Source organism: Bufo bufo, chromosome 3, assembly GCF_905171765.1.
Source record: "Bufo bufo chromosome 3, aBufBuf1.1, whole genome shotgun sequence".
Taxonomy (NCBI): Eukaryota; Metazoa; Chordata; class Amphibia; order Anura; family Bufonidae; genus Bufo; species Bufo bufo.
The window spans coordinates 252,579,851-252,606,084 of NC_053391.1; the positions used below are offsets into that span (position 1 = coordinate 252,579,851).

Below are 26,234 nucleotides of genomic sequence, written 5' to 3' on the forward strand. Positions count from 1 at the left end.
CAGAAAATTAGGCAAAGCGGCAGAGCGTAAACGTTTTCGGCTCGCAGGCCTTAATCAGACACTGTGCCGCAGTTAGGTAGAAGAGTCAAATAATTGTTGTGCACCGGAGGTATGGGTGCAGGTACCAACACCACTACCTTTCTAGTGCATACCTGCACCCATACCTCCGGTGTACAACAATTCTTTGACTCTTCTAACTAACTGCAGCACAGTATCTGATGAAGGCCTGTGAGCCGAAAACATTTACGCACCGCCGCTTTACCTAATTTTCTGAAATAAAAAAGGAAATACACTGATCAAGATAAAACAGTTGCTGTGTCTAAACTTAGCCGCAGTGACGTTTAAAATGCCGCATACACTGGGTTTGTGACTTTTTTCTGCCAAAAAAACGTGTGTAGGGAGATGATAAATCACTCCCATAGTGCGGCAGCACAATTTTACAGATAACACATTTTAATCCACCAAAATAAAGTCATATTTAAAATAAGTTATACGGTGCTCGAACAGTCATATCCAGCTGTCAGGTCATGTCTCATTTAATGGTTGATTACACATCAGATGTATGTGAGATATGCTGTCTGAAATGAAACAGAAGCTAATATTAGTATGGGAGAGTCTCTGTCTTTATAGAAATATTATAAATGTTCAAACTCACCTGAAATCTCTTCGTAATAGGTAGAGAGGAGGACACACAGTCCCATGAATAAAAAAAGTATCCAGCGTAGAATATCCCATGCCCCGTGATGCTCAATTTTATGGCTAGTCAATGAAAAAATTATCAGATTGTTAGTAATTGGTATCACGGGTATGTGCTTACCATCCCTAGGTCAAGTTCATATGGATTTGCCTACTTTTATTTCTGACAGTTGTCTGACTGCATTGATTGGTCTGCTAGATCATATAGAAAGATGAGACATACACAGTTTAAAAATATACTTAGGCTCCCAGGCCATGCTATTAATCTGTTGGTGCCTTCCACTGTACATTTACGGTGCTGCACTTCTCTTTGTATGGTCTGTCTCTAGATTAGGCCAGGGAATTTTCCTCCTGGATCCTGAGGCTTCAAGCTTTGGCCTCCATGGCCAGCAGAGCTTAAGGTGCTCTGGCTGGCCTGGGCATGTCCAGCAGAGACGTGTCCCCTGCACACCTGTCTCCTAGCAGGGTTAAGCTAGACTAACTCTCACTGGTCCCCACCCTTCCTGCAGGAAGTGGGACTAGCCCACTTCTCTCCAGACGGGGGGTTAGACTGGAATGGTAAGTTCCATTCTATCTACATACAGCTTTGCCATGTTTGCTGCCACTTGCTGGTTAACCAGGCACATTACATGTGAACATAACAGTTGCATAACAAAATAGGAATGCACATTGTGGAGGACCTGAAATAAATGCACAAGTTGACATTTTGTTAGACCAATAAAGACAGTAGCAGGGTGCAGAAGTGGTAACACCACTCTGGGGTGTTACATTCCCCCTTACTTAAAACCAAGCCGCCCTCAGCTTGTGCTTAGGTTATGCTCTAAGGGTACCCAAGGAAGGTTAGAGTGCTATATTAAAACATACATAGACTGACATAGATACTGCTACCACTAGGTTCCTGCCCGTATGAGTAGGGTGTCTATTCACAGTTTATATATAGCTATATAGGTCTATATATAGCTTTTTGCACGGTCACCTTGATGACTAAACAGGCAGCTACAAACACGCTTTTCCAGCTCACCATATCTTTTCCCATGCACGGAACAGACCGGACCAGTCCTCACGAGTAAGGACTAACAAGTCCGAAACATGTCAACCTAGCGGTGGAGGGAGAAGCTGTCCATGTATGTGAATTGTGACCATTATGAATAAAGAAAACATATAGGTTTTTATCCTGAATTCTGGAACGTCTCTTTTTCTTTGTGTAAATAGGCAGCTAAATATTTTTCCGTTAAGGCGGTGCACAAGACCTTAGGTCATAGACAGACTAGGAGGAGGAGCCAGTTATCTCCCATATCTCCATGAGGGCTACTCCCTCAAAACACACATTAGCAGCGGGGTTACCCTTGACGGTGTTAGATCTGCTTGTGACTTACCACTTGGTCCCCCTTGTGTAGCAAAAATACAATACAATGCCTAAGCTTTCTGAGCTAACACAAGGTAACATAAAAACCATTAGTATTAACATCCTCAGAGGCAGGCCATATGAGCTATGAAAGTAAGGTGCTAACTATCTGGCTAACAGCATTTTTTTTTTACCAAAGTCCATTTAAAAGTGCATAGGATCACATTGTGGTACCTGTAAAAGAGTAGTGATCAGCGGCAGGGGTCATATTCTAATTCGCGATATCTTGTGAATATTTCTTAGAATATTCGCGAATTCGAATATTCGTTATATTCTACTTTTTTTATTTACTCGAAAAATCGGCAAGGTAATGATCGCGTAATATGCGAATATAACGCCATCAATACAGGTGTGGGTCAAAAACTAATATATAGCGCTATAGAATTTAGTGCTATATATTTGTTTTTTAGAATATTCGTCATTTTTTTCCATCTCGAGTCATGATTCCTCCCTGCTTAAGTTACTTAAGCAGGGAGGAATCATGACTTCAGATGGAAAAAAATTACAAATATTCAAAAAAAACTAATATATAGAGAAATATAGCTAATATAGTGCTATATTCGTTTTTCAGAATATTCGTAATATTCTAAAACAAGAATATATAGCAATATAGCGAATATTCGAAAAAAACTAATATTAGCTAATATAGTGCTATACACCCTGTACAGAATTATTAGGCAAATGAGTATTTTGACCACATCATCCTCTTTATGCATGTTGTCTTACTCCAAGCTGTATAGGCTCGAAAGCCTACTACCAATTAAGCATATTAGGTGATGTGCATCTCTGTAATGAGAAGGGGTGTGGTCTAATGACATCAACACCCTATATCAGGTGTACATAATTATTAGGCAACTTCCTTTCCTTTGGCAAAATGGGTCAAAAGAAGGACTTGACAGGCTCAGAAAAGTCAAAAATAGTGAGATATCTTGCAGAGGGATGCAACACTCTTAAAATTGCAAAGCTTCTGAAGCGTGATCATCGAACAATCAAGCGTTTCATTCAAAATAGTCAACAGGGTCGCAAGAAGCGTGTGGAAAAACCAAGGCGCAAAATAACTGCCCATGAACTGAGAAAAGTCAAGCGTGCAGCTGCCAAGATGCCACTTGCCACCAGTTTGGCCATATTTCAGAGCTGCAACATCACTGGAGTGCCCAAAAGCACAAGGTGTGCAATACTCAGAGACATGGCCAAGGTAAGAAAGGCTGAAAGACGACCACCACTGAACAAGACACACAAGCTCAAACGTCAAGACTGGGCCAAGAAATATCTCAAGACTGATTTTTCTAAGGTTTTATGGACTGATGAAATGAGAGTGAGTCTTGATGGGCCCATGGCTGGATTGGTAAAGGGCAGAGAGCTCCAGTCCGACTCAGACGCCAGCAAGGTGGAGGTGGAGTACTGGTTTGGGCTGGTATCATCAAAGATGAGCTTGTGGGGCCTTTTCGGGTTGAGGATGGAGTCAAGCTCAACTCCCAGTCCTACTGCCAGTTTCTGGAAGACACCTTCTTCAAGCAGTGGTACAGGAAGAAGTCTGCATCCTTCAAGAAAAACATGATTTTCATGCAGGACAATGCTCCATCACACGCGTCCAAGTACTCCACAGCGTGGCTGGCAAGAAAGGGTATAAAAGAAGAAAATCTAATGACATGGCCTCCTTGTTCACCTGATCTGAACCCCATTGAGAACCTGTGGTCCATCATCAAATGTGAGATTTACAAGGAGGGAAAACAGTACACCTCTCTGAACAGTGTCTGGGAGGCTGTGGTTGCTGCTACACGCAATGTTGATGGTGAACAGATCAAAACACTGACAGAATCCATGGATGGCAGGCTTTTGAGTGTCCTTGCAAAGAAAGGTGGCTATATTGGTCACTGATTTGTTTTTGTTTTGTTTTTGAATGTCAGAAATGTATATTTGTGAATGTTGAGATGTTATATTGGTTTCACTGGTAAAAATAAATAATTGAAATGGGTATATATTTTTTTTTGTTAAGTTGCGTAATAATTATGCACAGTAATAGTCACCTGCACACACAGATATCCCCCTAAAATAGCTAAAACTAAAAACAAACTAAAAACTACTTCCAAAAATATTCAGCTTTGATATTAATTAGTTTTTTGGGTTCATTGAGAACATGGTTGTTGTTCAATAATAAAATTAATCCTCAAAAATACAACTTGCCTAATAATTCTGCACTCCCTGTAATCTTTTTTTTATAGTTGCAATTTTTTTCCAATCTGAACTTCAGATCAGAAAAAAATTATACAAAGAACTATTATACAAAGAACTATAGCACTATATTAGCTAAATTACTCTACATAATTTTTTTTCGAATATTCGCTATATTGCTATATATTCTAAAAAGCAAATATATACCACTATATTGGTAGCAAGGTAATTTGCATATTTTAAAAATCGATTTTTAGCAAATTCTACTGAACGAAAATCATTATTTTGCTTATGTATGCAGAGACTGCAGTGTAGGGATTATTAGTAACCAAAAAAAAAAAAAAAACGGTTTAGTGGGGTGACAGAAGCCCTTTAACCACCTCAGCCCCCAGTGCTTAAACACCCTGAAAGACCAGGCCACTTTTTACACTTCTGACCTACACTACTTTCACCGTTTATTGATCGGTCATGCAACTTACCACCCAAATGAATTTTACCTCCTTTTCTTCTCACTAATAGAGCTTTCATTTGGTGGTATTTCATTGCTGCTGACATTTTTACTTTTTTTGTTATTAATCAAAATTTAACGATTTTTTTGCAAAAAAATGACATTTTTCACTTTCAGTTGTAAAATTTTACAAAAAAAACGAGATCCATATATAAATTTTTCTCTAAATTTATTGTTCTACATGTCTTTGATAAAAAAAAAATGTTTGGGTAAAAAAAAAAAATGGTTTGGGTAAAAGTTATAGCGTTTACAAACTATGGTACAAAAATGTGAATTTCCGCTTTTTGAAGCAGCTCTGACTTTCTGAGCACCTGTCATGTTTCCTGAGGTTCTACAATGCCCAGACAGTACAAACACCCCACAAATGACCCCATTTCGGAAAGTACACACCCTAAGGTATTCGCTGATGGGCATAGTGAGTTCATAGAACTTTTTATTTTTTGTCACAAGTTAGCGGAAAATTATGATTTTTTTTTTATTTTTATTTTTTCTTACAAAGTCTCATATTCCACTAACTTGTGACAAAAAATAAAAAGTTCTATGAAATCACTATGCCCATCACGAAATACCTTGGGGTCTCTTCTTTCCAAAATGGGGTCACTTGTGGGGTAGTTATACTGCCCTGGCATTCTAGGGGCCCAAATGTGTGGTAAGGAGTTTGAAATCAAATTCTGTAAAAAATGACCAGTGAAATCCGAAAGGTGCTCTTTGGAATATGGGCCCCTTTGCCCACCTAGGCTGCAAAAAAGTGTCACACATCTGGTATCTCTGTATTCAGGAGAAGTTGAGGAATGTGTTTTGGGGTGTATTTTTACATATACCCATGCTGGGTGAGATAAATATCTTGGTCAAATGCCAACTTTGTATAAAAAAATGGGAAAAGTTGTCTTTTGCCAAGATATTTCTCTCACCCAGCATGGGTATATGTAAAATGACACCCCAAAACACATTCCCCAACTTCTCCCGAGTACGGATATACCACATGTGTGGCACTTTTTTGCAGCCTAGGTGGGCAAAGGGGCCCACATTCCAAAGAGCACCTTTCGGATTTCACAGGTCATTTACCTACTTACCACACATTAAGGCCCCTGGAAAATGCCAGGGCAGTATAACTACCCCACAAGTGACCCCATTTTGGAAAGAAGACACCCCAAGGTATTCCGTGAGGGGCATGGACATCTGGTATCTCCGTACTCAGGAGAAGTTGGGGAATGTGTTTTGGGGTGTCATTTTACATATACCCATGCTGGGTGAGAGAAATATCTTGGCAAAAGACAACTTTTCCCATTTTTTTATACAAAGTTGGCATTTGACCAAGATATTTATCTCACCCAGCATGGGTATATGTAAAAAGACACCCCAAAACACATTCTTCAACTTCTCCTGAATACAGAAATACCAGATGTGTGACACTTTTTTGCAGCCTAGGTGGGCAAAGGGGCCCATATTCCAAAGAGAACCTTTCGGATTTCACTGGTCATTTTTTACAGAATTTGATTTCAAACTCCTTACCACACATTTGGGCCCCTAGAATGCCAGGGCAGTATAACTACCCCACAAGTGACCCCATTTTGGAAAGAAGACACCCCAAGGTATTCGCTGATGGGCATAGTGAGTTCATGGAAGTTTTTATTTTTTGTCACAAGTTAGTGGAATATAAGACTTTGTAAGAAAAAAATAAATAAAAAAAAAATCATCATTTTCCACTAACTTGTGACAAAAAATAAAAAATTCTAGGAACTCGCCATGCCCCTTACGGAATACCTTGGGGTGTCTTCTTTCCAAAATGGGGTCACTTGTGGGGTAGTTATACTGCCTTGGCATTTTCCATGGCGAGTTCATAGAATTTTTTTTTTTTTGGCACAAGTTAGCGGAAATTGATTTTATTTATTTTTTTCTCACAAAGTCTCCCTTTCCGCTAACTTGGGACAAAAATTTCAATCTTTCATGGACTCAATATGCCCCTCACGGAATACCTGGGGGTGTCTTCTTTCCGAAATGGGGTCACATGTGGGGTATTTATACTGCCCTGGCATTCTAGGGGCCCTAAAGCGTGAGAAGAAGTCTGGAATATAAATGTCTAAAAATTTTTACGCATTTGGATTCCGTGAGGGGTATGGTGAGTTCATGTGAGATTTAATTTTTTGACGCAAGTTAGTGGAATATGAGACTTTGTAAGAAAAAAAAAATAATTTCCGCTAACTTGGGCCAAAAAAATGTCTGAATGGAGCCTTACAGAGGGGTGATCAATGACAGGGGGTGGTGATCAATGACAGGGGGGTGATCAATGACAGGGGGGTGATCAATGACAGGGGGTGATCAGAGAGTCTATATGGGGTGATCACCAGTCATTGATCACGCCCCTGTAAGGCTCCATTCAGACGTCCGTGTGCGTTTTGCGGATCCGATCCATCTATCAGTGGATCCGTAAAAATCATGCGGACATCTGAATGGAGCTTTACAGGGGGGTGATCAATGACAGGGGGGTAATCAATGACAGGGGGGTGATCAGGGAGTCTATATGGGGTGATCACCACAGTCATTGATCATGCCCCTGTAAGGCTCCATTCAGACGTCCGTGTGCGTTTTGCGGATCCGATCCATCTATCAGTGGATCCGTAAAAATCATGCGGACGTCTGAATGGAGCTTTACAGGGGGGTGATCAATGACAGGGGTGTAATCAATGACAGGGGGGTGATCAGGGAGTCTATATGGGGTGATCACCACAGTCATTGATCATGCCCCTGTAAGGCTCATTCAGACGTCCGTGTGCGTTTTGCGGATCCGATCCATCTATCAGTGGATCCGTAAAAATCATGCGGACGTCTGAATGGAGCTTTACAGGGGTGTGATCAATGACAGGGGGGTAATAAATGACAGGGGGGTGATCAGGGAGTCTATATGGGGTGATCAGGGGTGATTAAGGGTGAATAAGGGGTTAATAAGTGACGGGGGGGGGGTGTAGTGTAGTGTGGTGCTTGGTGCAACATATTACTGAGCTACCTGTGTCCTCTGGTGGTCGATCCAAACAAAGGGGACCACCAGAGGACCAGGTAGCAGGTATATTAGACGCTGTTATCAAAACAGCGTCTAATATACCTGTTAGGGGTTAAAAAAATCACATCTCCAGCCTGCCAGCGAACGATCGCCGCTGGCAGGCTGGAGATCCACTTTCTTACCTTCCGTTCCTGTGAGCGCGCGCGCCTGTGTGCGCGTATTCACAGGAAATCTCGGCCATCGCGAGAGGACGCGCCGGCGCGTCCACTCGGAATCAATCAACCACCTCCAGGACGCGTCTGTGCGTACAGCGGTCCGGAGGTGGTTAAGCAGGGAGGATTGAGGCCAATGAGTCATTGGCCCACAAGCAACTTAAGCAGGGAGGATTCCTCATGACTTTAGATGGAAAGAATTACGAATATTCTAAAAAACAAATATATAGCACTATATCGAATATATTTGTTTTTTAGAATATTCGTCTTTGTTTTTCCAATCTGTACAGTTGTGCCACTTTGGCATACTCCTCCCCGACAAGCGTCCTCGTCACCATGGGAACACCTGGGGGTTAGAATAGACCATCGGATCTGAGATTTCACGATCTCAGTGAGATCGTGAAAACTCAGATCTGATGGTATATTCTAACCCCCAGGCGTTCCCATGGTGACGGGGACGCTGGTCGGGGAGGAGTATGCCGAAGTGGCACAACTGTACAGATTGGAAAAACAAAGACGAATATTCTAAAAAACAAATATATTCGATATAGTGCTATATATTTGTTTTTTAGAATATTCGTAATTCTTTCCATCTAAAGTCATGAGGAATCCTCCCTGCTTAAGTTGCTTGTGGGCCAATGACTCATTGGCCTCAATCCTCCCTGCTTAAAGGGCTTCTGTCACCCCACTAAACCTTTTTGGTTACTAATAATCTCTACACTGCAGTCTCTGCATACATAAGCAAAATAATGATTTTCGTTCAGTAGAATTTGCTAAAAATCGATTTTTAAAATATGCAAATTACCTTGCTACCAGCAAGTAGGGCGGCTACTTGCTGATAGCAGCCGCATCCTCCGATCGAAATGACGCCCCCTCGGCATTGTGATTGACAGGGCCAGGGAACGGAATCGTTCTCTGCTGGCTCTGTTAGAATTTCAAATCTCGCGCCTGCGCCGTACATGTCTTCAATCGGCGCAGGCGCATTGAGAGGCGGCCGCTGGCTCGACCGCTCCATCCTCAATGCGCCGGTGACGTCATCGCATACACCCGGAAGAGAAGACGCCGGCATCGCTGGAAGGAGGCGGAGAGTCTGGATGACGTCGCTGGATGCTCGAATCAGGTAAGTATGTAGGTAATAAGCATGCTGCCCAAAAACCACCAACGAAATGAGAATAAAAAATAATAAATGATTTTATAAAGAGTACAATTATTAACACTATACCACCAACGAATATGAATAATAAGCACCTACTCAATAAATATACAGATGCTTATATATGACACATATAAAAATATCTGTATATATCTGTTAAATAGTAAATATATATATATATATATATATATATATATACATAGAGTAATTCCAATATATTATCATAAATATATATATATAGAAAGAGTCGTGATAGATAGTCACAGATGGACAGGCACAGATGGACAGGCACAGATGGACAGGCAGAGATGGACAGGCAGACATGGACACATAGAGATGGAGACGCAGAGATTGACAGGCAGACATGGACAGGCAGAGATGGACGATCAGAGATGGACACGCAGACATGGAGACGCAGAGATGGAGACGCAGAGATGGACAGGCAGACATGGACACGCAGAGATGGATACGCAGACATGGACACGCAGACATGGACAGGCAGACATGGACAGGCAGACATGGACAGGCGGAGATGGACACGCAGACATGGACAGGCGAACATGACATGGACACGCGGAGATTGACACGCAGACATGGACAGGCAGAGATGGACGATCAGAGATGGACACGCAGACATGGAGACGCAGAGATGGAGACGCAGAAATGGACAGGCAGACATGGACAGGCAGAGATGGAGACGCAGAGATGGACAGGCAGACATGGACATGGAGAGATGGACACGCAGACATGGACAGGCAGAGATGGACAGGCAGACATGGACAGGCAGACATGGACAGGCAGAGATGGACACGCAGAGATGGACACGCAGAGATGGACAGGCAGACATGGACAGGCAGACATGGACAGGCAGAGATGGAGATGCAGAGATAGACAGGCAGACATGGACATGGAGAGATGGACACGCAGACATGGACACGCACACATGGACAGCCAGAGATGGACACGCAGACATGGACAGGCGGACATGTCTGCGTGTCCATCTCTGCCTGTCCATCTCTGCGTGTCCATGTCTGCGTGTCCATCTCTCCATGTCCATGTCTGCCTGTCCATCTCTGCGTCTCCATCTCTGCCTGTCCATGTCTGCCTGTCCATGTCTGCCTGTCCATCTCTGCCTGTCCATGTCTGCCTGTCCATGTCTGCCTGTCCATCTCTGCCTGTTCATGTCTGCGTGTCCATCTCTCCATGTCCATGTCTGCCTGTCTATCTCTGCGTCTCCATCTCTGCCTGTCCATGTCTGCCTGTCCATGTCTGCCTGTCCATCTCTGCGTGTCCATGTCTGCGTGTCCATCTCTCCATGTCCATGTCTGCCTGTCCATCTCTGCCTGTTCATGTCTGCCTGTCCATGTCTGCCTGTCCATGTCTGCGTCTCCATCTCTACGTGTCCATGTCTGCGTGTCCATCTCTGCCTGTCCATCTCTGCGTGTCCATCTCTCCATGTCCATGTCTGACTGTCCATCTCTGCGTCTCCATCTCTGCCTGTCCATGTCTGCCTGTCCATGTCTGCCTGTCCATGTCTGCGTGTCCATCTTTCCATGTCCATGTCTGCCTGTCCATCTCTGCGTCTCTATCTCTGCCTGTCCATGTCTGCCTGTCCATCTCTGCGTGTCCATCTCTCCATGTCCATGTCTGCCTGTCCATCTCTGCGTCTCCATCTCTACGTGTCCATCTCTGCCTGTCCATCTCTGCCTGTCCATCTCTGCGTGTCCATGTCTGCATGTCCATGTCTGCCTGTCCATCTCTGCCTGTCCATGTCTGCCTGTCCATGTCTGCCTGTCCATCTCTGCGACTCCATGTCTGCGACTCCATGTCTGCGTGTCCATGTCTGCCTGTCCATGTCTGCCTGTCCATCTCTGCCTGGCCATCTCTGCGCGTCAAACTCTGCGTCTCCATCTCTGCGACTCCATGTCTGCCTGTCCATCTCTGCCTGTCCATCTCTGCGACTCCATGTCTGCGTGTCCATCTCTGCCTGTCTATCTCTGCCTGTCCATCTCTGCCTGTCCATCTCTGCGTCTCCATCTCTGCGTCTCCATCTCTGCGACTCCATGTCTGCGTGTCCATCTCTGATCGTCCATCTCTGCCTGTCCATGTCTGCCTGTCCATCTCTGCGTCTCCATGTCTGCCTGTCCATGTCTGCCTGTCCATCTCTGCGTGTCCATCTCCCCGTGTCCATGTCATGTCCGCCTGTCCATCTCTGCGTGTCCATCTCTGCGTCTCCATCTCTGCGTCTCCATCTCTGCGACTCCATGTCTGCGTGTCCATCTCTGATCGTCCATCTCTGCCTGTCCATGTCTGCCTGTCCATCTCTGCGTCTCCATGTCTGCCTGTCCATCTCTGCCTGTCTATCTCTGCCTGTCCATCTCTGCCTGTCCATCTCTGCGTCTCCATCTCTGCGTCTCCATCTCTGCGACTCCATGTCTGCGTGTCCATCTCTGATCGTCCATCTCTGCCTGTCCATGTCTGCCTGTCCATCTCTGCGTCTCCATGTCTGCCTGTCCATGTCTGCCTGTCCATCTCTGCGTCTCCATGTCTGCCTGTCCATCTCTGCGTCTCCATCTCTCCGTGTCCATCTCTGCCTGTCCATCTCTGCCTGTCCATCTCTGCCTGTTCATCTGTGCCTGTCCATCTCTGCGACTCCATGTCTGCGTGTCCATCTCTGCCTGTCCATGTCTGCCTGTCCATCTCTGCCTGTCCATCTCTGCCTGTCCATGTCTGCCTGTCCATCTCTGCCTGTCCATCTCTGCGTGTCCATCTCTGCGTCTCCATCTCTGCGACTCCATGTCTGCGTGTCAATCTCTGCCTGTCCATGTCTGCCTGTCCATCTCTGCGTCTCCATGTCTGCCTGTCCATCTCTGCCTGTCCATCTCCCCGTGTCCATGTCATGTCTGCCTGTCCATCTCTGCGTCTCCATCTCTGCCTGTCCATGTCTGCCTGTCCATCTCTGCCTGTCCATGTCTGCCTGTCCATGTCTGCCTGTCCATCTCTGCCTGTTCATGTCTGCGTGTCCATCTCTCCATGTCCATGTCTGCCTGTCTATCTCTGCGTCTCCATCTCTGCCTGTCCATGTCTGCCTGTCCATCTCTGCGTGTCCATGTCTGCGTGTCCATCTCTCCATGTCCATGTCTGCCTGTCCATCTCTGCCTGTTCATGTCTGCCTGTCCATGTCTGCCTGTCCATGTCTGCGTCTCCATCTCTACGTGTCCATGTCTGCGTGTCCATCTCTGCCTGTCCATCTCTGCGTGTCCATCTCTCCATGTCCATGTCTGACTGTCCATCTCTGCGTCTCCATCTCTGCCTGTCCATGTCTGCCTGTCCATGTCTGCCTGTCCATGTCTGCGTGTCCATCTTTCCATGTCCATGTCTGCCTGTCCATCTCTGCGTCTCTATCTCTGCCTGTCCATGTCTGCCTGTCCATCTCTGCGTGTCCATGTCTGCGTGTCCATCTCTCCATGTCCATGTCTGCCTGTCCATCTCTGCGTCTCCATCTCTACGTGTCCATCTCTGCCTGTCCATCTCTGCCTGTCCATCTCTGCGTGTCCATGTCTGCATGTCCATGTCTGCCTGTCCATCTCTGCCTATCCATGTCTGCCTGTCCATGTCTGCCTGTCCATCTCTGCGACTCCATGTCTGCGACTCCATGTCTGCGTGTCCATGTCTGCCTGTCCATGTCTGTCTGTCCATCTCTGCCTGGCCATCTCTGCGCGTCAAACTCTGCGTCTCCATCTCTGCGACTCCATGTCTGCCTGTCCATCTCTGCCTGTCCATCTCTGCGACTCCATGTCTGCGTGTCCATCTCTGCCTGTCTATCTCTGCCTGTCCATCTCTGCCTGTCCATCTCTGCGTCTCCATCTCTGCGTCTCCATCTCTGCGACTCCATGTCTGCGTGTCCATCTCTGATCGTCCATCTCTGCCTGTCCATGTCTGCCTGTCCATCTCTGCGTCTCCATGTCTGCCTGTCCATGTCTGCCTGTCCATCTCTACGTGTCCATCTCCCCGTGTCCATGTCATGTCCGCCTGTCCATCTCTGCGTGTCCATCTCTGCGTGTCCATGTCTGCCTGTCCATGTATGCCTGTCCATCTCTGCGTCTCCATCTCTACGTGTCCATCTCTGCCTGTCCATCTCTGCCTGTCCATCTCTGCCTGTTCATCTGTGCCTGTCCATCTCTGCGACTCCATGTCTGCGTGTCCATCTCTGCCTGTCCATGTCTGCCTGTCCATCTCTGCCTGTCCATCTCTGCCTGTCCATGTCTGCCTGTCCATCTCTGCCTGTCCATCTCTGCGTGTCCATCTCTGCGTCTCCATCTCTGCGACTCCATGTCTGCGTGTCAATCTCTGCCTGTCCATGTCTGCCTGTCCATCTCTGCGTCTCCATGTCTGCCTGTCCATCTCTGCCTGTCCATCTCTGCCTGTCCATCTCCCGTGTCCATGTCATGTCCGCCTGTCCATCTCTGCGTCTCCATGTATGCCTGTCCATGTCTGCCTGTCCATCTCTGCGAGTCCATCTCCCCGTGTCCATGTCATGTCCGCCTGTCCATCTCTGCGTGTCCATCTCTGCGTGTCCATGTCTGCCTGTCCATGTATGCCTGTCCATCTCTGCGTCTCCATCTCTACGTGTCCATCTCTGCCTGTCCATCTCTGCCTGTTCATCTGTGCCTGTCCATCTCTGCGACTCCATGTCTGCGTGTCCATCTCTGCCTGTCCATGTCTGCCTGTCCATCTCTGCCTGTCCATCTCTGCCTGTCCATGTCTGCCTGTCCATCTCTGCGTGTCCATCTCTGCGTCTCCATCTCTGCGACTCCATGTCTGCGTGTCAATCTCTGCCTGTCCATGTCTGCCTGTCCATCTCTGCGTCTCCATGTCTGCGTGTCAATCTCTGCCTGTCCATGTCTGCCTGTCCATCTCTGCGTCTCCATGTCTGCCTGTCCATCTCTGCCTGTCTATCTCTGCCTGTCCATCTCTGCCTGTCCATCTCTGCGTCTCCATCTCTGCGACTCCATGTCTGCGTGTCCATCTCTGATCGTCCATCTCTGCCTGTCCATGTCTGCCTGTCCATCTCTGCGTCTCCATGTCTGCCTGTCCATGTCTGCCTGTCCATCTCTGCGTGTCCATCTCCCCGTGTCCATGTCATGTCCGCCTGTCCATCTCTGCGTGTCCATCTCTGCGTGTCCATGTCTGCCTGTCCATGTATGCCTGTCCATCTCTGCGTCTCCATCTCTACGTGTCCATCTCTGCCTGTCCATCTCTGCCTGTCCATCTCTGCCTGTTCATCTGTGCCTGTCCATCTCTGCGACTCCATGTCTGCGTGTCCATCTCTGCCTGTCCATGTCTGCCTGTCCATCTCTACGTGTCCATCTCCCCGTGTCCATGTCATGTCCGCCTGTCCATCTCTGCGTGTCCATCTCTGCGTGTCCATGTCTGCCTGTCCATGTATGCCTGTCCATCTCTGCGTCTCCATCTCTACGTGTCCATCTCTGCCTGTCCATCTCTGCCTGTCCATCTCTGCCTGTTCATCTGTGCCTGTCCATCTCTGCGACTCCATGTCTGCGTGTCCATCTCTGCCTGTCCATGTCTGCCTGTCCATCTCTGCCTGTCCATCTCTGCCTGTCCATGTCTGCCTGTCCATCTCTGCCTGTCCATCTCTGCGTGTCCATCTCTGCGTCTCCATCTCTGCGACTCCATGTCTGCGTGTCAATCTCTGCCTGTCCATGTCTGCCTGTCCATCTCTGCGTCTCCATGTCTGCCTGTCCATCTCTGCCTGTCCATCTCTGCCTGTCCATCTCCCCGTGTCCATGTCATGTCCGCCTGTCCATCTCTGCGTCTCCATGTATGCCTGTCCATGTCTGCCTGTCCATCTCTGCGTGTCCATCTCCCCGTGTCCATGTCATGTCCGCCTGTCCATCTCTGCGTGTCCATCTCTGCGTGTCCATGTCTGCCTGTCCATGTATGCCTGTCCATCTCTGCGTCTCCATCTCTACGTGTCCATCTCTGCCTGTCCATCTCTGCCTGTTCATCTGTGCCTGTCCATCTCTGCGACTCCATGTCTGCGTGTCCATCTCTGCCTGTCCATGTCTGCCTGTCCATCTCTGCCTGTCCATCTCTGCCTGTCCATGTCTGCCTGTCCATCTCTGCGTGTCCATCTCTGCGTCTCCATCTCTGCGACTCCATGTCTGCGTGTCAATCTCTGCCTGTCCATGTCTGCCTGTCCATCTCTGCGTCTCCATGTCTGCGTGTCAATCTCTGCCTGTCCATGTCTGCCTGTCCATCTCTGCGTCTCCATGTCTGCCTGTCCATCTCTGCCTGTCTATCTCTGCCTGTCCATCTCTGCCTGTCCATCTCTGCGTCTCCATCTCTGCGTCTCCATCTCTGCGACTCCATGTCTGCGTGTCCATCTCTGATCGTCCATCTCTGCCTGTCCATGTCTGCCTGTCCATCTCTGCGTCTCCATGTCTGCCTGTCCATGTCTGCCTGTCCATCTCTGCGTGTCCATCTCCCCGTGTCCATGTCATGTCCGCCTGTCCATCTCTGCGTGTCCATCTCTGCGTGTCCATGTCTGCCTGTCCATGTATGCCTGTCCATCTCTGCGTCTCCATCTCTACGTGTCCATCTCTGCCTGTCCATCTCTGCCTGTCCATCTCTGCCTGTTCATCTGTGCCTGTCCATCTCTGCGACTCCATGTCTGCGTGTCCATCTCTGCCTGTCCATGTCTGCCTGTCCATCTCTGCCTGTCCATCTCTTCCTGTCCATGTCTGCCTGTCCATCTCTGCCTGTCCATCTCTGCGTGTCCATCTCTGCGTCTCCATCTCTGCGACTCCATGTCTGCGTGTCAATCTCTGCCTGTCCATGTCTGCCTGTCCATCTCTGCGTCTCCATGTCTGCCTGTCCATCTCTGCCTGTCCATCTCTGCCTGTCCATCTCCCCGTGTCCATGTCATGTCCGCCTGTCCATGTCTGCGTGTCCATCTCTGCGTGTCCATGTCTGCCTGTCCATCTCTGCGTCTCCATCTCTACGTGTCCATCTCTGCCTGTCCATCTCTGCCTGTCCATCTGTGACTATCTATCACGACTCTTTCTATATATATATTTATGATAATATATTGGAATTACTCTATGTATATTTATATATATATATATATATATTTATTAATATATATATATATATATTTATGTGTATCTCTATATCTGTTTCTATGTGTATATATATGCCAGTCCGTGAACATATATATATATAGTAATATATACACAAAGAAACATATATAATGATATATATCACTTACTCAAAAATATACAGGGAGTGCAGAATTATTAGGCAAGTTGTATTTTTGAGTATTAATTTTATTATTGAACAACAACCATGTTCTCAATGAACCCAAAAAACTCATTAATATCAAAGCTGAATATTTTTGGAAGTAGTTTTTAGTTTGTTTTTAGTTTTAGCTATTTTAGGGGGATATCTGTGTGTGCAGGTGACTATTACTGTGCATAATTATTAGGCAACTTAACAAAAAACAAATATATATCCATTTCAATTATTTATTTTTACCAGTGAAACCAATATAACATCTCAACATTCACAAATATACATTTCTGACATTCAAAAACAAAACAAAAACAAATCAGTGACCAATATAGCCACCTTTCTTTGCAAGGACACTCAAAAGCCTGCCATCCATGGATTCTGTCAGTGTTTTGATCTGTTCACCATCAACATTGCATGCAGCAGCAACCACAGCCTCCCAGACACTGTTCAGAGAGGTGTACTGTTTTCCCTCCTTGTAAATCTCACATTTGATGATGGACCACAGGTTCTCAATGGGGTTCAGATCAGGTGAACAAGGAGGCCATGTCATTAGATTTTCTTCTTTTATACCCTTTCTTGCCAGCCACGCTGTGGAGTACTTGGACGCGTGTGATGGAGCATTGTCCTGCATGAAAATCATGTTTTTCTTGAAGGATGCAGACTTCTTCCTGTACCACTGCTTGAAGAAGGTGTCTTCCAGAAACTGGCAGTAGGACTGGGAGTTGAGCTTGACTCCATCCTCAACCTGAAAAGGCCCCACAAGCTCATTTTTGATGATACCAGCCCAAACCAGTACTCCACCTCCACCTTGCTGACGTCTGAGTCGGACTGGAGCTCTCTGCCCGTTACCAATCCAGCCACGGGCCCATCCATCTGGCCCATCAAGACTCACTCTCATTTCATCAGTCCATAAAACCTTAGAAAAATCAGTCTTGAGATATTTCTTGGCCCAGTCTTGACGTTTCAGCTTGTGTGTCTTGTTCAGTGGTGGTCGTCTTTCAGCCTTTCTTACCTTGGCCATGTCTCTGAGTATTGCACACCTTGTGCTTTTGGGCACTCCAGTGATGTTGCAGCTCTGAAATATGGCCAAACTGGTGGCAAGTGGCATCTTGGCAGCTGCACGCTTGACTTTTCTCAGTTCATGGGCAGTTATTTTGCGCCTTGGTTTTTCCACACGCTTCTTGCGACCCTGTTGACTATTTTGAATGAAACGCTTGATTGTTCTATGATCACGCTTCAGAAGCTTTGCAATTTTAAGAGTGCTGCATCCCTCTGCAAGATATCTCACTATTTTTGACTTTTCTGAGCCTGTCAAGTCCTTCTTTTGACCCATTTTGCCAAAGGAAAGGAAGTTGCCTAATAATTATGCACACCTAATATAGGGTGTTGATGTCATTAGACCACACCCCTTCTCATTACAGAGATGCACATCACCTAATATGCTTAATTGGTAGTAGGCTTTCGAGCCTATACAGCTTGGAGTAAGACAACATGCATAAAGAGGATGATGTGGTCAAAATACTCATTTGCCTAATAATTCTGCACGCAGTGTATATATATATATAGCATATATATATATATATATATATATATATATATATATATTTACTATTTGACAGATATATACAGATATTTATATATGTGTCATATATAAGCATCTGTATATTTATTCAGTAGGTGCGTATTATTCATATTCGTTGGTGGTATAGTGTTGATAATTGTACTCTTTATAAAATCATTTATTATTTTTTATTCTCATTTCGTTGGTGGTTTTTGTGGCAGCATGCTTATTACCTACATACTTACCTGATTCGAGCATCCAGCGACGTCATCCAGACTCTCCGCCTCCTTCCAGCGATGCCGGCGTCTTCTCTTCCGGGTGTATGCGATGACGTCACCGGCGCAGGCGCATTGAGGATGGAGCGGTCGAGCCAGCGGCCGCCTCTCAATGCGCCTGCGCCGATTGAATACATGTACGGCGCAGGCGCGAGATTTGAAATTCTAACAGAGCCAGCAGAGAATGATTCCGTTCCCTGGCCCTGTCAATCACAATGCCGAGGGGGCGTCATTTCGATCGAAGGATGCGGCTGCTACCAGCAAGTAGCCGCCCTACTTGCTGGTAGCAAGGTAATTTGCATATTTTAAAAATCGATTTTTAGCAAATTCTACTGAACGAAAATCATTATTTTGCTTATGTATGCAGAGACCGCAGTGTAGGGATTATTAGTAACCCAAAAAAAAAAAACTGTTTAGTGGGGTGACAGAAGCCCTTTAAGTTGCTTGTGGGCCAATGACTCAGGGCTTGTGGGCCAATGACTCATTGGCCCACAAGCAAGAAGTAGGGAGGAATCATGTTTTCAGATGTAAAAAAATGACGAATATTCGATATAGCGAATATATAGCACTATATTTGAAATATTTGTGAATTCTCAAAGTTGCGATATTCGAGAAAAATATTCATAATACTCTACATGATCCCCTCCATATAGACTGTGACTGCCCTGGGGCACGTAGGGGGCGCTTGACGGATTGGCAACCCACAAACAATTCCTCACCGGTCTCGTCATCCATCAGGAAGCCACCCCCTCTCTCCACCGAGAACCAGACGACGGTTCATCTGTGCCGCTCCAATTTTGGATCCCTCGGCTGTGGATGGTCTAAAATGTGGACCACTCAGTCCTCAATAGCCTTTTTATATTCCCACATGGTCATCGCGTGGGCCGTCACCTCTCTGGGGACCATTGGGTTCAGGTCAGAGATTGAACCGCTCTTCCTGACCATCTCATTCCAGTTTGGCTTAGGTCGCGCCATGTTGTTCTCTCTTGTTGCAATACCAATTGGTAAAGGAGGAGGAGCTTTAGGGGTGAAGTCTTTGCTTCCTTTTTCTACATTAGATTGTTCCCTGTGGGCAGGGCTGTCGTTTCCTGCTCTTGAGCTGGGCGTCTCCCTGTTTTCCCGCTCTTGAGGTACAAGAAGAAGATATGCCATCACTGGCAAAGATGGTGGTAAACCCCTTGGATGCTGGCGTGCACTTTCCTGCGCCTGTCGCACCGCAGTAAACATAGTAAAGTCATTTTTAGTGGGATGTCTGTTAAATCTGTAGGGCTTTTAGTATAAAGGCACGCAAGTAAATCCTGTTTGTGACGCAAAAATTACAACGGCGCCTCCCCCTAGGGCCCTCTATATATAAAACACGTCCCAGGTGTAAGAATGCCCAGTGGTATAGTGTGGCCTAAAATGTCCCTTTATGTGTGTCACGGTGATCCTACCTGGATACGGCTGGGCCCCAGGCTTTGGCTCTGAAGCAATAAATAGAGGGAATAATTGAGAGATTTGAAAGAAAGATTGAGTCCAGACCTTGTATGTAGTTGAACAGCAACTTTAGGGTCCATTCACACGTCCATATGTGTTTTGCAGATCCGTAAAACACGGACACCGGCAATGTGCGTTCCGCATTTTGCGGATCACACATCGCCGGCACTCTCATAGAAAATGCCTTTCTTGTCCGCAATTGCGGACAAGAATAGGACATGTTCTATTTTTTGGCAGAACGAAAGTGCAGATCCGGAAGTGCAGATCCGGAAGTGCGGATCCGCAAATGCAGATGCGGACAGCACATTCCGGCCCCATTGAAAATGAATAGGTCCGCACCTGTTCCGCAGAATTGCAGAACGGATGCGGACCCTTACTTTGCATAAACGTTCTCCAAAATGATTTACAGACTTTTTCTTGGTCCCAGCAGGATTTAGCATTAAAACTGGCAGGCAAACTCGACTCTGCTACATCTGTTTCTCTCCGCCTCTGCTGTACTGACAGGCTGACTGTATGACTTTGCTTCTTCTTGTATGCTGCACTTCTCTTTGTATGGTCTGTCTCTAGATTAAGCCAGGTAATTTTCCTCCTGGCTCCTGAGGCTTCAAGCTTTGCCTTTTAAGGGGTTTTCTGAGAGTTTCTAGGATATATCATCAGTAGAGTTGAGAGAACCCGAACTGTAAACTTTACGTTTTTTGGTACTAGTTTATTCTAATACAGAGGCGTTCCCGTGGTGATGGGGACGCTTGAAGTTAAAATATACCATCGGATTGGAGAAAACTCAAATCCGATGGTATATTCTAAACCCAAGGTGTTCCCATGGTGATGGGGATGCACCACTGACAGAGCGCTGCCATCCGCGGCACCTGAGGGGTTAATTGTGCGGACGGCAGCTCCCTGTCAGAGGTCGAGTGCCAGCAATGTTTCTACAATGTTTGCATTGGTGGGCAGTGCGCCCTCCCCCCCTTCCCAGTATTAAAATCATTGGTGGGCAGTGCGCCCCCCCCGTATTAAAATCATTGGTGAGCAGTGTGCCCTCCCCCCTCCATCATTGGTGGCAGCGGCAGTTCCGATCGAAGTCCCAGCAGTCTAATGCTGGGGCTCCAATCGGTTACCATGGCAGCCAGGACGCTTCTGAATCCTGTCTGCCATGGTCAGTTTGTCAGCAGCATTACACTTACATGCGCTGTGGCCGCCCGGCGCTCCTTCTTCTTGTAACTCACAGGTCTGTGCGGCGCATTGCTATAAGCTGCTCAGTACTTGAGGCAGAGCCTCCAGCCCTGAGTCTGTGCTGCTTATGGTAGAAGGTGTTACTGAAGAATCCAAGGTGTTATAACGCAAGTCCCAGATTATGAATGCCACAGTGGTGTAATGGCCTATAATATCTCTTGGTGGTAGTTGTGTCACAGTGTCTCCTACCTGGGTATGCCGGACTCCTGGCTCACTTGCAATAAATTTGAGTGTAGTGATAATAGGATTTCTTCCTGGAACTCTGGAGTTTGTCTGTAGTTTCTGCTTTCTTCATCCAGCAGAGCTGAAGCTGCTCTAGCTGGGATATATATGGACATGTCTTCCCTAGGCAGGGGTTCTCCAGGACACTATCACACAGCCTTCCCCAACAGGGGTGGCTGGCACACTGACTCTAACTTCCTTCTCCACCCATGCTGCAGGATGTAGGACCAGCCCACCTCTACACAGAGGGGGAGCTAAGCTGGAATTATCCATACACTAAGCACTAAAATGTACTTGCCAATGGGTTGCTGCCACCTACTGATAACCAGGCAAATTACATGAACAATTGCGTTTACCATAGATTTATATGCACATTTGTGGAGGACATAATATAAATTACATCAGATGAAAGTATAATGGCTCTTAGAAGATAGTAGCGGGGTAGAGGCGTGTAGTAACACAACTCTGGGGTGTTACATTCCCCCTTACTTTGAGCCAATCCGTCCTTGGCTTGTGCGTTGGATAAGAGGATTAAGCTCTGGGGTACCCAATTAAATACAAAGTGCTGTATGAAGTACACATAAAGACATACAAAGACAAACATATAACTGCTACCCTAAGGTTCCTGCCAGCATGAGTAGGGTGTCTTATTAACAGTTGCCCTCTCAGTATACCCAGTGAACCAAACGGTCTGCACTAAGCAATCTTTTCTGACTGACTTTGAAGTATATTGGATCCTAATACCAAAGAAAGCATGGGAGTGTCTTTACTCTGTAATCCCACCATTGTTTAATGAAATGCCCGCAAATGGAAGGGTTGCTTTATCCTGTATTCCCTTCCCTGCACCAAAGTCGAAATTAAGGCTTATAGCACGAACACTATGGTGACTATGTGTAGCTAAATGGCTCTAAGGTGGAGGCGAAGGGGGAGGTATCTGTTTCTCCAAACGCTTCTGGCAATATCACAGGAAAAGGGTTTAATAATCCCATGGAACTCCTGGAAGACATCCCAGAATGGTGGTTTAGTAGTACATTACCAATCCTGGCACATATAACAAACAAGGAGGGGTATATTACTCCCCTAGCCATTCCCGAAGCAGAAGGGTTACCCTTGTAGTTGCTGGATCTGCCTGGGACTTACCACTTTGTCCTACATGGGTACCCGGGTTATGACACCAGGAATAGGCCATTAGTTTTTGCATCCAAAGAGGCAGTCCGTTTAAAGAGAACAGAGCTGTCAAGCAAGGTGACAAAAGAAAGGTGCTACTGATCTGGCTAAGTGCAATAATAAGTGCAATTTCACAAAAAGTGCATAGATTCACATTGCGGCACCTGGAGAAGAATACACACAATGGGCATAAGTGCATGAACGTTGCTTAACCTGTAAACACTGAAGCAAAATGAGTGCAAAAACATTATGCAAATATCAGTGTAATCAATATTATCATAATACGTTCACATATGACTTGAGTCCCTTTTCTTGAAGTGCTTTAATGTGGACATAAAAAAACGTCCATCAGTTTCTTTGCTTCCTCTGGATGTAAACACGGTTAATTGTAATCCAATAGGAGGTATATTTGTAATCCAAGGAACGGTATAAAGTATTATATAAAAACACATATGAAATAGCAAGTGAAAGGATAAAACAATGCGCAAACTTTGGAGCAAACTGGGATGTAGACAGTTGCTGAAGTGGGGGGAGTCCTAACAAACCATGTCCATCCTGGTGAAGAGCAAACAAGGGCAACACACATGGAACCAATAGCCAACAGATCGTCACCCTTCAAGTGCAGTCCATGTTGTGGCTCTCATACATTTCTGTATTGCAGTGAAGGAGGCATTTAGAGAAGGAATTGCAGGTCCTCCTCACTGCTGGAGCTACTAAAGCTCATAAGAGGGCGCTCCTGCCTCTGATAGCTAAGCTTGGCAGCTGTAGTGGTGCGCCACTGCCCTCTAGTGGTATCTTTTGAGGTTGGCTGAGCAGTCAGCCTGGAGAACGCTGCGGTAACCTGCTGCAAGCCGGAATCCCTTGCCGGTGCAGAGGCAGGCAAAACCTCTGGCTGGAGGGGTTCTGGCAAACAATCCAGGGGTGACTGTGGAAGCTTCCATAGTAGGACATAGGGTTGCACCCTGGGGTTGAAAGTCAACATTGAGTTGTTAATCTGACCCACCCGTAGCGTTGGAGGTACAGCCAGGTCAGGGATAAGGGGCTCTGGTTCAGGTTGGGATCGTTCCCTGAATCTCAGCTGGCCATCTGGGCATGCTTCCAGCAGGCATCTGACTCTCCCAGCAGAACCTGGTTCTTCCTGCCAGGTCTCTGGGGTGATAGCAGGGGATCGTGGCTTGGCCTGGAGGGCAATACCTGTGGCAAAGGGGCCCTGCATGGAGCGCATCGGGGTGTATTTCACCTGGTCCCTGACATATAAGTTATGGCGGGCCTGCGGCAGATAGTTCTGTTTCATGGAGCGGTGGCCCACAAACAATTCCACCCCACTGTAGTTGACCTGTAGGAACCCCACTCTTCTTTCAATGGAAAACCACAGCACAGTTCCCGTACGTCTGATCAGTTTGGGGGTCATCCAGGACATGCTTCATCCACTCTTCCACTGCTGTCTTGTATTCCCACTAGCTCTGGGCATAACAGGTAATTTAGAGGGGCACCTCGGGGTTAAGGTGACTTGGCCTCTGATCAGCTTTCCTGGACGGCAGAGTGGAAACTCCGACCGCCTCCGCCGCGCCAGCCGGAGTGCAGAAAGGGGCCTCTTTGGACCTAGCAAAGGTGTTGGGTACCACCGGGAGCGGTGCAGGGGCAGCTATGGGTTGGAACGGTGGCTATGACCTGTTGTTGCGTCCGGGTGGCCGGTTCCAGTGGCTCCTGCTGGTGCGCGGATACCTCTGTGATGGGCGATGTGATCATGGCTGTCTCTGAAGCTGCAGTCGAATCTGCAGGGGTCGCGGCTGGCTTCTGGGCCGAGACATCGGTCGTGGGGGTTGATGATGCCATCTGTGACGTAGGCGTCTCCGGGACCTGGACAGTTTGGCTGATGGCGGCTTTTGCCGGAGTGGGCTTGAGTACGGTGGCCATCTTGGTACCAGAAGTGGCGGCGGTCTCGCTGTCAGAGGAGGAATCCACAGCCAACGGAATCCTGGCAAGCACTGAGGGGCATTCCTTTTCACCAGTTGGGAGACCTAGACCGGTGGTTAATTTTCATACATCGGTTCGCCTGCAATAGTCATCTGGTCCCACTTTGGCTTGGGGAGCGCCATCTTTCTTTGCTCCTCGGTCATGCTGGATGCAGGAAGTGAAGGTGGAGCCTGAGGGGAGGGGTCTTCACTCCCTTGGCTCACATTGCAAAGTTCTTGGTGGGCAGGATTTAGGTTTCCCACTTCTAGGGGGGGGGGTGTAGTCAGCATTTCCGCACTCCTGAGAGGGCATTCCTATGTTTTCCCACTTCTGAGGGTCATGAAGAAGCTGCGCCATTACAGAAATATGGCGAATTAACCCTTGGCTTGCTTGCACCGCAATAAAAACAATGAAGTCAATTTTCAGTTCTTAGTAATGTTAGACACACAATCCGATCCTGTTTGTGATGCAACTTTAATGCAGTGGCCAGGTACGGGTGGATAATATATCCTGTATTTGTCGTGACGCCAATTACAGCATGCACAGGGTACTATCCCAGGGCCCTTTCAAGGTGTTATAATGTACGTCCAAGATTAGGAATTTCAGAGTGGTGTAATAGCCTATAATTAGAGTTGAGCGAACTTTAGGGTTTTCGGCACCCGGACCCGAACCCGAACATTTACGTAAAAGTTCGCGTTCGGTGTTCGGCGATTTTTATGGTGCTTTTTGAAAGGCTGCACAGCAGCCAATCAACAAGCGTCATACTAATTGCCCCAAAAGGCCATCACAGCCATGCCTACTATTGGCATGGCTGTGATTGGCCAACTGCAGCATGTGACCCAGACTCTATTTAAGCTGGAGTCACGTAGCGCCGCCCGTCACTCTGCTCGGATTAGTGTAGGTAGAGGCTGCAGCTGCTGTGAGGGAGAGATCAGGGAGAAATCTTATCAAGAACTGTTTTTTGTACTCAGCGATCTACAGTAAAAGTGTTTTGTGGGTGCAGTGCACAATTTTTTTAAGCCTGCCCTGAGCCAACTACTGCTGAAAACAAACTTTTATTTCTTCAGTTAGTCAATATCAATACATGATCGGCAGCCATTTTATGCAACAATAGTGCATCAGCACAGGCTATCTGCAAGTCCAGAAACACAGCTTTGGCATACTGGGGTGAAAAAAGCCTCTGATATACTGCACATCTGGGATTAGACAAGCATAAGTGACTGTCACATTTAGGACAGAAATACAGCTTTTTGGTTAGGGTGAAAAAAAACAACTAATATACTGCACATCTGGGATTACACGTGAATAAGTGACTGTCACATTTAGGCCATAAATACGGCTTTGGCATACTGGGGTGAAAAAAGCCTCTCATATACTGCACATCTGGGATTACATGTGCATAAGTGACTGTCACATTTAGGACAGAAATACAGCTTTTTGGTTAGGGTGAAAAAACCCTCTAATATACTGCACATATGGGATTAGACAAGCATAAGTGACTGTCACATTTAGGACAGAAATACAGCTTTTTGGTTAGGGTGAAAAAACCCTCTAATATACTGCACATCTGGGATTAGACAAGTGTGGCGAAACTAACCTCGCCACTGAGTTTTGGAGGGGCCTGGTTGCCAGCCTCTTGCCCCAGGATTATGGGCCCTCTCATCAGCCCATGCTAAACTAAAACCCCATGGCGATTTGACTGTGTTTGTGGCATCTGAGCGCTGTTTGGATATTTTGAGCGCTCAGATCCAAGCCATCTGGGGATATGTTAAATGTCTATGTTACTGTAATGGTTGGGACATTGTATATTTAAATAGTGAAGTCTGTCCTATTGTCCCCACGTGTGTATTGGCGATTTCCCTTTGTCCTGAGAGATAATTGAATTACCC

At 46.7% G+C, this 26,234-nt stretch overlaps 1 protein-coding gene across 3 annotated transcripts in view; it reads right to left on the minus strand.

The window, feature by feature from the left end:
• Nucleotides 1–369: 369 nt before the first annotated feature.
• Nucleotides 370–26,234, minus strand: part of LOC120993346 — a 98,770-nt gene continuing 72,905 nt past the window's right edge. For 2 of the 3 annotated variants that reach the window (XM_040421873.1, XM_040421871.1), the window contains 2 exons: nt 656–759; nt 370–578 (listed from right to left, as the gene is read on the minus strand). In XM_040421873.1, coding sequence (XP_040277807.1) covers nt 526–578; nt 656–759 — 157 coding nt within the window. In that variant the 3' untranslated portion in view covers nt 370–525. The remainder of the gene's footprint in view (nt 579–655; nt 760–26,234) is intronic. The other variant, XM_040421872.1, reaches the window with a different exon arrangement.